Below are 12,483 nucleotides of genomic sequence, written 5' to 3'. Positions count from 1 at the left end.
CGCGCGCTCATTGATATGCGCGGCTCCCAATAAGGGCGCGCGGGGTGCGGCGCCTCGCTGGGAGCGTAGGGCATGCCGGGAGCTGGAGTCCCGGAGCCGCCGGGTGCTAACGGCGCGGGCTTCGCGGTCGGGGCTGTGCGGGGACGGGCGGCCCCGCCCGGGAGCTCGGCCCGGCACAAAGCAGCAGCAGCTGGTGCGGCGGAGAGAGCGGCGCGGGAAGAGCCGGGGCGCTGAGTGAAGCGCCGTGCGGGCTGCGGGCGGGACATCCGGGTCGGGGGCTCCCATCACGTGCGGCGCGGACAGGCGGGGCCGGAAGCGGCGGGGCCGGGCCGGGCGGGCGGGGCCGGGACGGCGGCGGGGCCGGGGGCGGCCGGGGCAGAGCGGCGGGGCCCGGGCAGCCCGGGGCAGCGGCCGCCGCCATGAAGAAGCAATTCAACCGCATGAAGCAGCTGGCCAACCAGACCGTGGGCAGGTGGGCGGCGGGGGCGGCGCGGGGGGCTGCGCTCCGCGGCGCCGGGCGGGGGGCGCGGCCGCGGGGGGGTGGCGGGGAACGCGGGGGGCCGCGGCCGCTCGGGGGGAAAGGCGCTCGGTCCGCGCCGGGCCCGGGCTGTGCCTCGCCTGCCCGGGGGTCGGTGGAGCCCCGCCGGGCTGTCCGGGGCTCTGCAGGGTCCGAACCCCTCCCCGAGCCCCCGGGGGCAGTTTCCATCGGGCGCTCCTCGCCTGCGCTTGGGCGGCTTTCGTTTCCTTTCTGCCGGCGTTAACATCGAGGTGTTTGCTCCATTTCTCTCTTTCTCTCACACCTAAGAAGACTTCCCAGAGCGCCTTCTCCAGGACTTCATCGCCTCCCCGGGAATTAATTTTAACAAAGCTAACCGGAGCCCTGTAGGGGCAATCGCTGCCCGTTTCCAGCAGTCTGGGAAGGTTTTTAACTCGGTTCGGCGGTAACAAATCTGTGCCCAGACAGGGAAGTGCCCTGCAGCAGCAGCTGTCCCCGAGCTGGACATGCAAATGTCACCGCGCTGCTGTTATAGCAGAAGTCAGTGCTTTCCTGCAGAAACTTCCTTCTGCTTTTAGCAAAACTTTAATCTCAAAACCCGTTCCTGCACTGAGAGAATAGATTGAAAGTCTGTGCTGATACTGAAAGTGTAAACTGATTATCGGAGTTTATGTCCTGGTGGCCTCCTTTGCAATAACTCCCTTGCCGGGGTGTTTGTTTTCCCCGGAGCCCACAGAGCCCAGGGCAGGTGTGCCAGCTCGTAAAGCCCCAGGAGGAGATTTTTAATGAGTTTGTTTTGCTATTAAAGAGGGAACGACTTCCCAGCCGACCTCGTCCTCTCGTCGCCCTTTCACACGAATCAATGGGGTTTTTATGCTGTTGGAAGGACTGTTGGCGTTCCCTGTTTGCGCGTGTCGGCCCCACAGCTCCAAATCCCGGGCGGAATTTGAAGTAATCCGGGTTGTTCTGGGCAGGATAAGGAGCTCGGGGTGCTCAGTGCTCCCAGGGGTGAGTGTGAGCAGCCCTGGGAGGGGAGGCTGGCAGTGCCCTTTGGCCGGCCAGGGGAGGCTCGGGGTGCTGGGTGTGGTGTCTGGGCAGGTTCCTGGCACACACCTGGGGAGCCCTGGCCATGCAGGGGATGGGGCTGCCTTCATTAAAATGCTGTCACTGGTTTTCACTGAAAACTGGATAAATGACACCGGGTCATTTGGCTTTATACGTTTGATATTCATGAATTGGGACTGTTTCACGTTGCTCACTTGCTCACCTGCTCACATTTCATGTGCAAATCACCAGGGCCTTTCCCAGAGTAAAACCCTGTAGCGGGGATGGATTTTACCAGGTTTCACTCCCAGGTATTGGGGCTGAGCCTTTCAGGTTTGGTTTGAGAAGCACTGCAGGACTCGTGGCAGACGTTCAGCAGGAGCTTACAGGCAGTGTTGTACATTCTGTTGAGTTGTATTGTGTTATACTGACATGGTGAACTCATTTATTAGTTCTTTTGCACTGGAGCTGAATGAGGAGACAGGTCCTGTGTCAGGAGGATCCCTGTGGTTGTGTGAGTGCCTGGAGAGGTGGTGGGTCAGTGTTTCAGAGCCATGGGGGACCCTGCAGGGAAGGAGGAGCAGTGCTGGGACACGTTTGGGATCTGGAGCTGTGTTTGGAAGGGCTGGCTCCTCCTGCCTGCCTTTCCCTCCCTCAGAGGTTCCTGGGCTCTGGGGGAGCAGCCACGTTCCCCTGGGGTCAGCAGGGCTGGCAGCCACGCTCTGCACCGTGGGGTTGTAATTAATACTTGTATTAATGAGGGGAGGGAGGGATGGCACTGTCCTGCTTCCAGGGTTGCCATCCTGGGCCCTGCGCCCCAAATACCACACCTGGCAGCAGGGAAGTAACACCTTAATGTGGGGAATAAGAAAAGATGGACAAGAGCTCCATCAAAGCCCAGGAATGGCATTTATGCGGAGCCTGTGAGTCCATGGACAGAATTCTATGGAGTTATGAAATCCGTGTAGGAAACTAATTAAAGAGGGGGATTAGCTCAGTGGAACAGGATTCCACAGTAATTAATAGATGTGTTAAATATTTTGCAGCAATTATCTTGTGGATGTTCTTGGCTGCCCTAAGTGTTCAATCTGCTGCTGAGGACTTTATATTTCATACATTGGACAGATTTGTTGTCAGTGCTGCTGAGAGGGGAGCAGCACAAGCTCTGGGGAACCTGAAAAGGGAAATACCAGAGCCTGGGGCTGGTGACTGAGACACAGCCTGCACTGGAGGTGGCATCACAACCCTCTCAGGGCAGTCTGGGCTGGGAGTCCCAGCGTGTGTTGGTGCTCGTGGCATCCTAAAGGCTCTCACACCCTGTAGGATAATCCCCAAAGAGCAGGGCTGGCCAGGAAATCAGCAGTTCCACATGAGCTGAGTGATGCACTGCCAGAAAGTGGCACCTTGATCGCCCAGAGCTGACTTTATCTTGAGCTACGTCCTGAATCCAGCTGTAAACAGCTGGGAAATTTCACTGAGGCTGAAAAGAATTAGTTAGGGAGGGAGTGGAGGAGAAAGGAATAACTTTAATTCAGAACTTCATGAATTTCAGGTGGCCTGTGATCCCTTAGAGGCCACGTGCTGGGATTGCTTTTCCTGGGATTTCTGTCCTAATTCCTGTAAACCTTGTATCCCCTGGGAGCAGCTGTGTGTGTGCCTGCCCTGGGAAGTGGCCCTTGTGGGCTGCTGTAGGACATGCTGCCTCCCAGATCTGAGGAGGGGAGGCTGTACCTTCCCTTGGGATGTTTCCTGAGCAGATCCTCTCTCTGGCAGAGCACCTGGGTGTCAGGCTCAGGAACGTCAATGATGTCATGTTTGATGTCAGCAAAGTGATTCTCCACGGATCTACAAGGGCTTGTCTTGGTTTCCATCCCCTTTTGTAAATTACAAAGGAGACAGATCTGATGAGAAGCTTGGGAATAGTCTTCTTTACAGCTGCAGTCGTCCCTAATGAAAATAAATGTTCAGAGCCATTGTCATCAAAGCTCTGCAGTGATACACTAATAAGCATTTGAACTACATAGCTGAGTAATTTCCATGAGGAATGAGCCCGTGGAGAGGTCTGGAGTTTGCTGTTTGCTTACAGAACACGGGTTGGTAATTAATGACGTTTCAGGCTGTGACAACCTCCACGAGTTGGGCTGCCAGCCTCTGGGGACAAGCTGCTGCTGTTGTTGCCACCAGGTTCTTTCTTCATCCTTCAGGTGCAATCCCTGAGCAGGATTCTGATTAAAAATGATCCCAGACAACTGCTGGGGAGGTTTGGGTCTGGTGGAGTCACCCAAGCTCAGACAGGTGGATTTTCTTTCTGCCTTTGCTGGGCGAGATACTCGATCTGCCCTGGGGCTCCTGCAGTAATTTAAACCAGGGACAGGCAGCTCTGACTAATTAGAAATCTGGAGGAGCCCACAGAGGCTCTGGTTTTATGCAAGAGGCTGAACTTAGTGCAGCTCCTGTGCTCGTTTCCCACTGCTCACACACGACTCCCTGTGTACAAATGGGTTTTTCCAGGCCCTGTGCTCATGGCATTGCTGTGACTCACCAGGAGTTTTGGAACGTGGCTTTTAATAGCTCGTGTCCTGCAGAAAAGTTACTGTGCTGAGCTATATTTAGTGTTTCTCCAAGCCACTTGGCAATGTGCGAGTCTTGAGTTGGGATTGGAGTTGTAATTATTGCATTAAAGCAAGTGATGTTAAAATACCTGATATTGAAATATTGTCCAAGGAGGAGCTGCTTGCATTTATCTGTGCGTGGAGAGCCTGCTGGAAAGCAGTCATTTCTAGTAATACTTCATGGGAAGTGAGGACAGTCCAAATGATTCCTTTTTTTTTCCCTGCTAAAGCATTATCCATTGATCCTTGTTTTTCCCAGAATTGTTCTGTATGTTACGACTTAAGGAAGGTTTGTCTGCTTCTTCATGTTCTGTTGATAGGACTTTGAAACTGGCTTTTTCAGGTGTCCGGGGTGGTAAGACAGGAGTGCATCCATCTCTCTCAGTACTTCCATCAGTATAACACTGACCTTACAGTGTCATTTAATATCAAAGAATTTCCTCTTTAATGTTTTTCTGGTTTTGTGTGAGGGGAAAAAAAATTGAATGTGTCCTTGAAAATACCCAGTACTTGAAAACTTCTGGCTCACCCAAACATCATTTAATAGAAGCTAAATCTGCTGGGTGTTATTTACCTGCACTGCTCGTTGTGTTTGGCAGAGATAATTGAAAAAGTGCTAAACAGCATTGAAATATTTCATATTTACAGGGAGTTTGCAGGTTGGCATTTGTCTCCATGGGAGCGCTCATGAAAAGCAAAATCTCATTTCAGTGTTTATAATCGTTATCTGAAGCATTTCCTGTTTATCTCCCAATGAAGGTCCAGGTCTCTAATTAGGGAATTGCATTAGATCTTTCTGGATGGCAGCTGAAGCCAATGACGGGTTTAGAGGAGTCTGAGTGGATTTAATTAGGGGGCTGCTGCTGTTCCTGAACAGGGTCTGGGGCTGCAGGTCAGGCCCTGCTGGGAGCAAAGGGTGTTTGGGGAGGGAATTACAGCCCAGGGATCTCTGTCAGTGAACATCTGGGCACTGGGGCTGGGAAATGTTCCTTCCCTGGGCTCTGGGGGCTCTGCACAGGCACAAAACTCAGGCAGGAGGAGTTTCCATGTGGGGTGGGATTGAGGAAAGAGCTCAGTTACCCCAGCAGGGCCAACAGAGTCTCTGATATGGGCACATTTATTTGTTTCTTGCACCCTTTGGGGACCTCTGACACAATGTCACGGCCTGTGCACTTTGGGAGTTGGATTTTTCTACCAGGACAAACTTCAGTTATAGAAAAGCAGGCAGTTGTTAAGTGTTCAGTTTGGGGCTGAATTGTCACAGTCAGAAACCACAGATCACAGAAATAATTCCAGAAATGGGTGTTACAGACTGGGTCCAAGCTGTGGTCCAGATTGAATTTTCTGAGTGTGTCTGTTAATCCCATTGATTAAATCCCCTTCAGAGCAGATTGATAAAGCCAGAGGAAAAATCACCTGAATTTACTGAAGGTGAGGACTTTGTGGTGAGTTTCTCCCACTGTTCAGTGTCAGTGGAGAGCTTGGCAGCTGGGGAGACCCGTGAGGCTGAGCTGCTGCTGGATTGCTGTGCTGGAACCCCTGCTAGCACCAACAGGAAAGAAAACAACTTGTTCTGGACGAGTTTAGGTGTTTCCTCTAGGTTTTGTAAAGGCAGTGAGTTTATCAGGATCCTGTAATTCCTCATGGGCCCAGATGATCTCGTGTTTAAAGTCCAGGTCATTAAGGGTCCTGAAGATTAGACGCTTGAGAAATTACGTTGTGTTTTGAAGAAGCTCCTTTCTTGTGCTCTTACAAGGGCAGCGCCGGGTTTAAATCAATGAGTAAATAGTTGCTCAGCCCTCACTTTAAAAGCCTCATGGCTTGTGATCTGCTTCCAGACCACATGAAACCTGGGAATGCCTTTCCTGGGCTGCCTGTGCCGTGCCCAGGTCCAGGAGGGTGACGTGGGCAGGGTGTGAGCCCAGGGATGCCGTGGGTGGCATTTCCCACCTGTGTGTGCTCTCCCAGCTCTGAGCCAGGGCTGCCTCCTGCCTGGTGGCCTCTGGTGGCTTCCCAGTGTCCCCCCAGGCCCTTGGGAACAGTCTCTCCCCATCTCTCCTGTCAGCTCTTTCAGGTGCTGGAAGGCCACAATTAACTCACCCCAAAGCTTCTCTTTCCCAGGGAAAACTAAACAGCAAACTCATTTTTGTTGACTTGAATAGTAAGTGTTGTGAGCTCCAGCAGGAACCAGCTAAAGCCTGTTGGTGAAAAAAGTAACTCTATAACTTTGTGTCCGACTTTGTCAGGTGCTGAGTGGGCAGTGGGCAAAATACTTGAGATTTTTGTTGCAGAAAAAAGAAATGAAAAGATTCCAAGCTGGGGGGTTTGGGTAGAATTAATTGCCTCCTTGCATGCATGTCCTCTTCTCCTTTGGCAGATGAGAGGGCTGATAAAATGTTCACAATCCAGCCAGGCACCAGGGATCTGCCCTGGCTGCATCACCTCAGGCTCCCTGTTCTGCCAGGGTCAGGGCAGTGTGAGGATAAAGGGAGCCTCTGTCTCCTGGAATCCTGGTCTTAGGGTGCCTCAGAATGCAGAATGAAGTGTCCTGTTCCTGTGCAGGTGACTCTCGGGTGCTTTCAGGAGGGTTTGAAGTGCAGTGCCAAAGCTGGCACACGGTGCTGGTGTCACAGCAGGTAACCAGAGCCTCAGTCACCATTCCCTGCCAGGGGAAACACTCAGGGAAGCACAGGGAGCTGGGGGAGTGGGGAGGGGTGTTGTCCACAGGGGTTGGGTGCATCCAGGCTGGAGGTTTTGGTACATCACAGCAGGAGAGGGAGGTAAAGTACACCTCAGTCTGCTTTAGTGGCAGCCCCTCAGCTGAAGGCACTGTTTTCCTCCTGATATATATTCATATAAACAAAGTAATCCCCATCAGGGGTGATATCTTGATTCTGACCTGATCTGATAGGGGTTCTTCAGAGTGAATGATTTTAATATCAGGTTATGCCCAGAGTCGAAATCTTGAAATAAGTCCTGATCGGATCTGCTTAAATAGCCAGCAGTGATGTAACAGCCTGTTTCAGCCTGATGCTGTAATGGGATACACTCGGAATTGATGGAAGCAAATGTATTTCTTAGACACTTGTATGGTAGTTTTAGGGTTTGGTAATGGCTCTGTGGCCAGGGCTGCTTGTTAGAGGTCATTGTGTTAGCAATGGTGAAATACCAAAGAACAGGATCCTTTTAGGAAGGGGTTAAATGAGAAGTGTCTTCGTGTGTTAGAAATGTTTTCTGATATTCTGCACAGTTTCTGGAAAGAAAGGAATTGTAATTTAGATGAAGTAGCTCCAGTTTTTGGCCTTTAGGAGAACCTCCAGGACGCAGTACTGGGCCTTGCCTGAGGCAGCAGCTGGCCATGGCACAGCTCTGATCTCAGACTGGGGGGGTTTGATTAAACACCAGTTAAACGGGGTAAGGAAGTCTGGTTTCAGCAATTCAGAACCAAGTGGTCTGAAGAGATTGCTGCACTGGACTCCTCATTTCTCAGGCTGTGTGACTGGTGTAGGGATCAGTCTTGAAGGCTAAACTTGATCCTCGGTCTCTTCCAACCCAAACTCTTCCAGGATTCTGTGGTTTGGATTAAAATTTATTCCTTAGGAGCCAAATACCTTTAGAACCTTGAAGTTGCTGATCCATAGGACAGTTGGGATGCTTGTGCAACTTCTCCTTGGCTGATGCTGCTTCTCCCCAGGAAACAGCTCCTCAAGCCCAGCCAGCTGGGTGAGGTCACCAGCGCTGCTCTGCTGAGGTGGAGCCTATTTTCCTGGACAGGATTGTTGTCTGGAGGAGTTAATTGCGGTGCAGAGTGCCAGGGACATCCTGGAGTGACTGCAGGGGTGTGAATCAAAGGGGTGCACAGCTGAGGGGCAGAACAGCCAAGTGGCCTTGGGGTCACAAGGATCAATAGAGGGGGAGTTTTTCCTTCTGTGCTGCAGATTGTCCTGTGCTCCGTGTTGCAGCACTGAAATTTTTGTGTGTGTAGGTTTCTCAGGATCCCAGCGATGCTCCCATTAATTTAAAATTAATTAAAGGATAAGTGGTGGCTTGTACAGCTGGATGTTGCACACACAAGGTCAGTCACTGGTGAGAGCTGTCAATGCTGTTGTACACACAGGTAACACACCCTCCATGTTTAAAGCTAAGGAAGCTACTTTAGCCAGTGGCAGGAAAATTAATTTCAAAGGTGGGCCAGTTTTTAGAAGATAAACTGTCCTGCAGGCAGTTTGAAAAGTCACAGCTGAGATATGGCTGTGGAAAGAACAGCAGTTACTCAAATGTGGACTCTTGACATAAAAATACCAAGCAGTTGTTAGGAAACATCAATCCCCGGATTAAAATTTTCTATTTTCTGTGGGAAATGAAGCTAAAAACACGATATTCTCACCCAGAGACATCAACGTGTGAGCTGAGCTTGCAGCTTCTGTTTGGGTTGAGCACTCAGCTGCTCTGCCCTGCTGCAGAGCGATTTCACATGCAGATTAAGTGTTCTGAGCTGCTGAATTTTTGTAGGAACAGAACAGCGAGCTCAAGTAATCCTGCTTTTGTACCAGCAGGTCCAGGCGTGTGTAGAAAGGCAGGATCATAAACCTCCATCAGCCTGGGGCTCCTGATTCCTTCTCAGGAACGCAGGGATTGAGTGAAACTCCCAGTCTGGGGCTGCAGGAGCCTCGTGGCAGGGTGGGAATGGCCCAGCTCGGCCTGTTGGACGCTCTGCTGTGCTCTGTGTGTGCTGTGTCCAGGCAACAGCAAAACAGGAGCCGTGGCCAGCGCTGGGATCCCGGGCTGGAGGCTGCAGGGACACCAGCATTAATTGTTAAATAAAGCTCAGCCATTAATTGGTCATCACGGCCCTGCTCAGGAAATCAGCGCAAAGGCTCCCTTGTGAAATCCTGGGCAGAGGCAGTAATCCCTGATTTTATATAACTTGGGATCCCCCAGTTCCCTTGCAGCCTTTTCACTGTTGTTTCAATGCTTCCAGCTCCTTTTTGCAGCCTGACTTTCTATTCCTGCTTCATTGTTCTGCCTTTTCTGCGTTTCCTCGTTTTGCTTCTTGTGTTGATTCAGTTTGGTTCCTTCTCCAAGGCCTTCTCTTGCCAGTTTTGTGAATCCCCAGAGTTAAAATAGATCAGGCTGGGCAATACATTTAAAAAGAGCAGTGTTACCTTTACTGGAATAATCATTTCTGGACTGGAGGTTTTTTGACACTTGTGCAAAACTGGGGCCATTGAATCCCTGGGTGCCCCGTGCCAGGTCCTCACCCCCTTCACAGGGAAGAACTGATTTTTTGATCTCTAATCGACATCTACTTGCTGTCAGTGTGAAGCTGTTCCCCCTTGTCTTGTCAAAGTTGAACAAAAGCAACCAAAAATGCAAAAAACGCCCGGGGTTTTTTCAACAGCTCTGTGAATTTTGTTTGTTCCTGTAGCACATATTTTTCCCATTCAGACGTGTCTGTCCTGTAAAAAGCTTGTCTGTGAAAAAGGCAGTGCTGCTGCTCGGAGTCCTCTCCAGCAACTGACAATGCAAGACTTCTGGGAAAAGGAATCATGAGGCTTGAAAATGTCTTGTGTCGGTGGTAATCCACCTGCCTCGTGGCTGGAGTGGAAGTCAGGATCTGTTTGGAAGTTCAGGAGGTGGTGGAAGGTGTTTTGGTAGTTTTTTAAATTTCCCTTTTCACACGTGGAGGAGTTGTCATGTCAGCAGGTGGTTTGGCAAGGGGACTGCACTCGCTGAGGTGTGAAAGCTGCCAAAGCCACACGTGGGATAATCCCTGAGCCCTCCTGGGCTCTGCCAGCCTCATTCCCAGCTGCCCTTCATGCCTTCAGTTTTAGTTTCCATGTATTTCAGGTTCTGTGGTGCCCAGGGGTGCAGCTCTGAGCTCACAGTCAGTGTCACTCAGCTCTGCACACAGCAGGGACACAAAACAAATCCTTGTCCTGCTGCACACCGAGGACAACTTTCAGCCCAAAAGCACAAACGAGGGTGGGCTGGAGGGAGGGACAAGGAGGGTGGGACCTCACAGCCTGGAGCTGGAATGGGACAATTAAACCCCAATGTGCAAATGGACCAAAACTTCTAAAAATGTGAGACCTTGTGACCATTTGTCCATTTTGTGACCGTTCTTAGCCCACCTTGGGTGTAGTCCTGGCCAGGCCCTGTCCTGCCCAAGGTGGATGCTGGAGGCCTTTCAATAAATATCTCCTTTATCTTCTAGCCCTGCCCAGTCTCTGTTCCAGCTCAGCCTTCCCAAGGCATCACCCTCCCTTTGTTCCCAGGCCCCTCAGCTCCCACCTGTGGTCTGTGACTGTGAAATGCCTTTTCTGCAGCCAGGTGGGTGCTGAGCCAGCCCAGTCCTTGGGGCTGCTCCTGCCTGGCCAGGGACATGGAGCAGGAGGACACGGCCACCCCTGGCAGCAGCTCTGCCGGGGCTGATGTCACCTCGTGGCGATGAAATGCTGGCCCCAGGCTGCAGTTTCGTGATCAGTTTAAGCTGATCTTAAGCAGCTGCTGTTGCTGAAAGGGACAGATTTCCCTGTGCTGGTGCCACTTCCCAGCCTGTGGGTGGCCAAGGCAAGTGGGAACCAGTTCCTTTCTTGGGTGTGATGGCAGTCTGAGCTGCTGCTGCTGCGGGAGGGCTGGGAGGACCTACACCTCACATTTGGGAAGGGGGAACGTTCCAGGCAGGGCCCCTGGGAGGAGAGAGGCTGTAGGGAATCGAGGGAGAGTCCAGCGCCTGCTCCGTGGGGTGAGTGGAGCTGGCACAGCCCCGGGGAGCAGCCCTGGCCAGGTGCTGGCCCCAAGGTGCTGCAGGATCATTTCCTGCTCCTGGTGCCCGGGTTAAATGTCACCTGGAGCTGCTGCTGTGGCCCAAAGCACGGGAATCCCTGTGCTGGCAGCACCTGCTGCTGTGTTGGCACACGGGGGTTGTAAAATTACACCTGACATCCAGGAATAACAGTTCAGGGATTATTTAGGTTGATTTCTGCTGGGCCGTGTCTTATAGCAGAACTGCACCCAGCTAATTTTACGTGAATTATTCTGCAGAAGTAACAGGTTGTTTATTGCTTAGGAGGGAGGGAGAGACCTGGGGTGAGAATAAACTTGGAAATGTAAATAAATACCTGGCAGTTAAATATTAAAAGCAGTTACCAAGATGTGGTGTGGAGGGTGTTTGTGGGTTTTTTTTTTAATAAATTATGTTAATAAGTTGACCTGTTGGGAAGCTCCAGTTCTGTAGTAAAGTATAGTGTAAGAAATGTAGAGTGTGGTACTTAAGGGGAGAAAAAGCAAAGCATAGGAAATATATCATCATCTGATAAGCTACATCAGAAACTTTAAGAAGTTTCTCTCAGGTTCTTTGGGGTTTCTTCATCACTAATTTCTGACAGCTTGTCATAGGATTCTTTTCTTTGGGAAACAAAACATGAGACTACTCCTGGACTTCACCTTCCCTGGATTTTAGCAGTTAAAATGTTAATCCCCTGCAGCAGCACTTCGCCTTTCCTGCAGAAGCTATTAATAGTTTCACCAATCAAATGCACTTTTTAACAGAAGTCACATTGTTATTTGCATGACAGAGTTTTGGGGTTTTTTAGAGTCAAGAAGAATCCAGAGGAGAGCTTTAATAGCTGTGACTTGGTCCCAGGTCTGAAACAGGAGGTCAGCAGTCAGTATTTGGTTTGCTGGGATAGCAGGTGATTGGAAGCACTAAATTGTGAATTTTTGTTTGTGCCCAGAAGTTTACAAGCTGTTGGACTCATCAGGCTGAACTCGCTGAACTCACTGAACATCGCTTCCTTCCCTCCAACAAAACTGCTGTAAATGAGCTGCTACTTTTAGACCACAATTGTGGTTTTGCCTGTAGAAAGTTCAGCCTAAATTCATCTCAGATTTGCAGTGCTGTGGCTCCAAGTGCCCTACCCAGCTTTCTTAGTGCTTTTGTTGAGCTGCACCACGTTTGGTGGAATTCTCAAGGAGTGATGCTAAAACCACTCTGTGTGTTTTACAAGGAGGAGCCTTGCTGCAGTGCCTGTCCCTCCAAGAGTGGCCTGAAAATAGGATTTGGCTTGAGCTGTGGTTGTTCTGCAGAGCTGAATTTACTGCCTGGCTCCAGAGCCCGGCCTTGGATCCATTTCACAGGCACAGGAATTTCAGTCCCCTCCTTTTCAGTGAGGAGCCTGTTGTGGGTGTCCCTGGCCTGCACAGGAGCACCCTGCTCTCCTTCCCAGGATTATCTCCTGCAGCTCCCAGAGCAGGGCTGGGCTGGGGGATCAGAGCTCAGCTCCCAGAGTGAGTGACCAAGCACAAGTCTGGTGGGGGAACTCAGTG

General features: G+C 51.1%; 1 protein-coding gene across 7 annotated transcripts in view; it reads left to right on the top strand.

Annotated features, from left to right (window-relative positions):
* Window positions 1–307: 307 nt before the first annotated feature.
* Window positions 308–12,483, top strand: part of ARHGAP17 (Rho GTPase activating protein 17) — a 40,544-nt gene continuing 28,368 nt past the window's right edge. For 6 of the 7 annotated variants that reach the window (XM_066198440.1, XM_066198435.1, XM_066198438.1 and 3 more), the window contains exon 1: window positions 324–472. In XM_066198440.1, coding sequence (XP_066054537.1) covers window positions 420–472 — 53 coding nt within the window. In that variant the 5' untranslated portion in view covers window positions 324–419. Of the gene's footprint in view, window positions 473–12,483 lie in introns of all 7 variants that reach the window. The other variant, XM_066198441.1, reaches the window with a different exon arrangement.

Source organism: Chamaea fasciata, unplaced genomic scaffold (assembly GCF_029207755.1).
Source record: "Chamaea fasciata isolate MVZ Bird 193981 ecotype frontalis unplaced genomic scaffold, bChaFas1.0.hap1 SCAF_16, whole genome shotgun sequence".
NCBI lineage: Eukaryota > Metazoa > Chordata > Aves > Passeriformes > Sylviidae > Chamaea > Chamaea fasciata.
The sequence above is the reverse complement of the archived record's forward strand: the minus strand, read 5'-3'. Positions and strand labels throughout refer to the sequence as shown.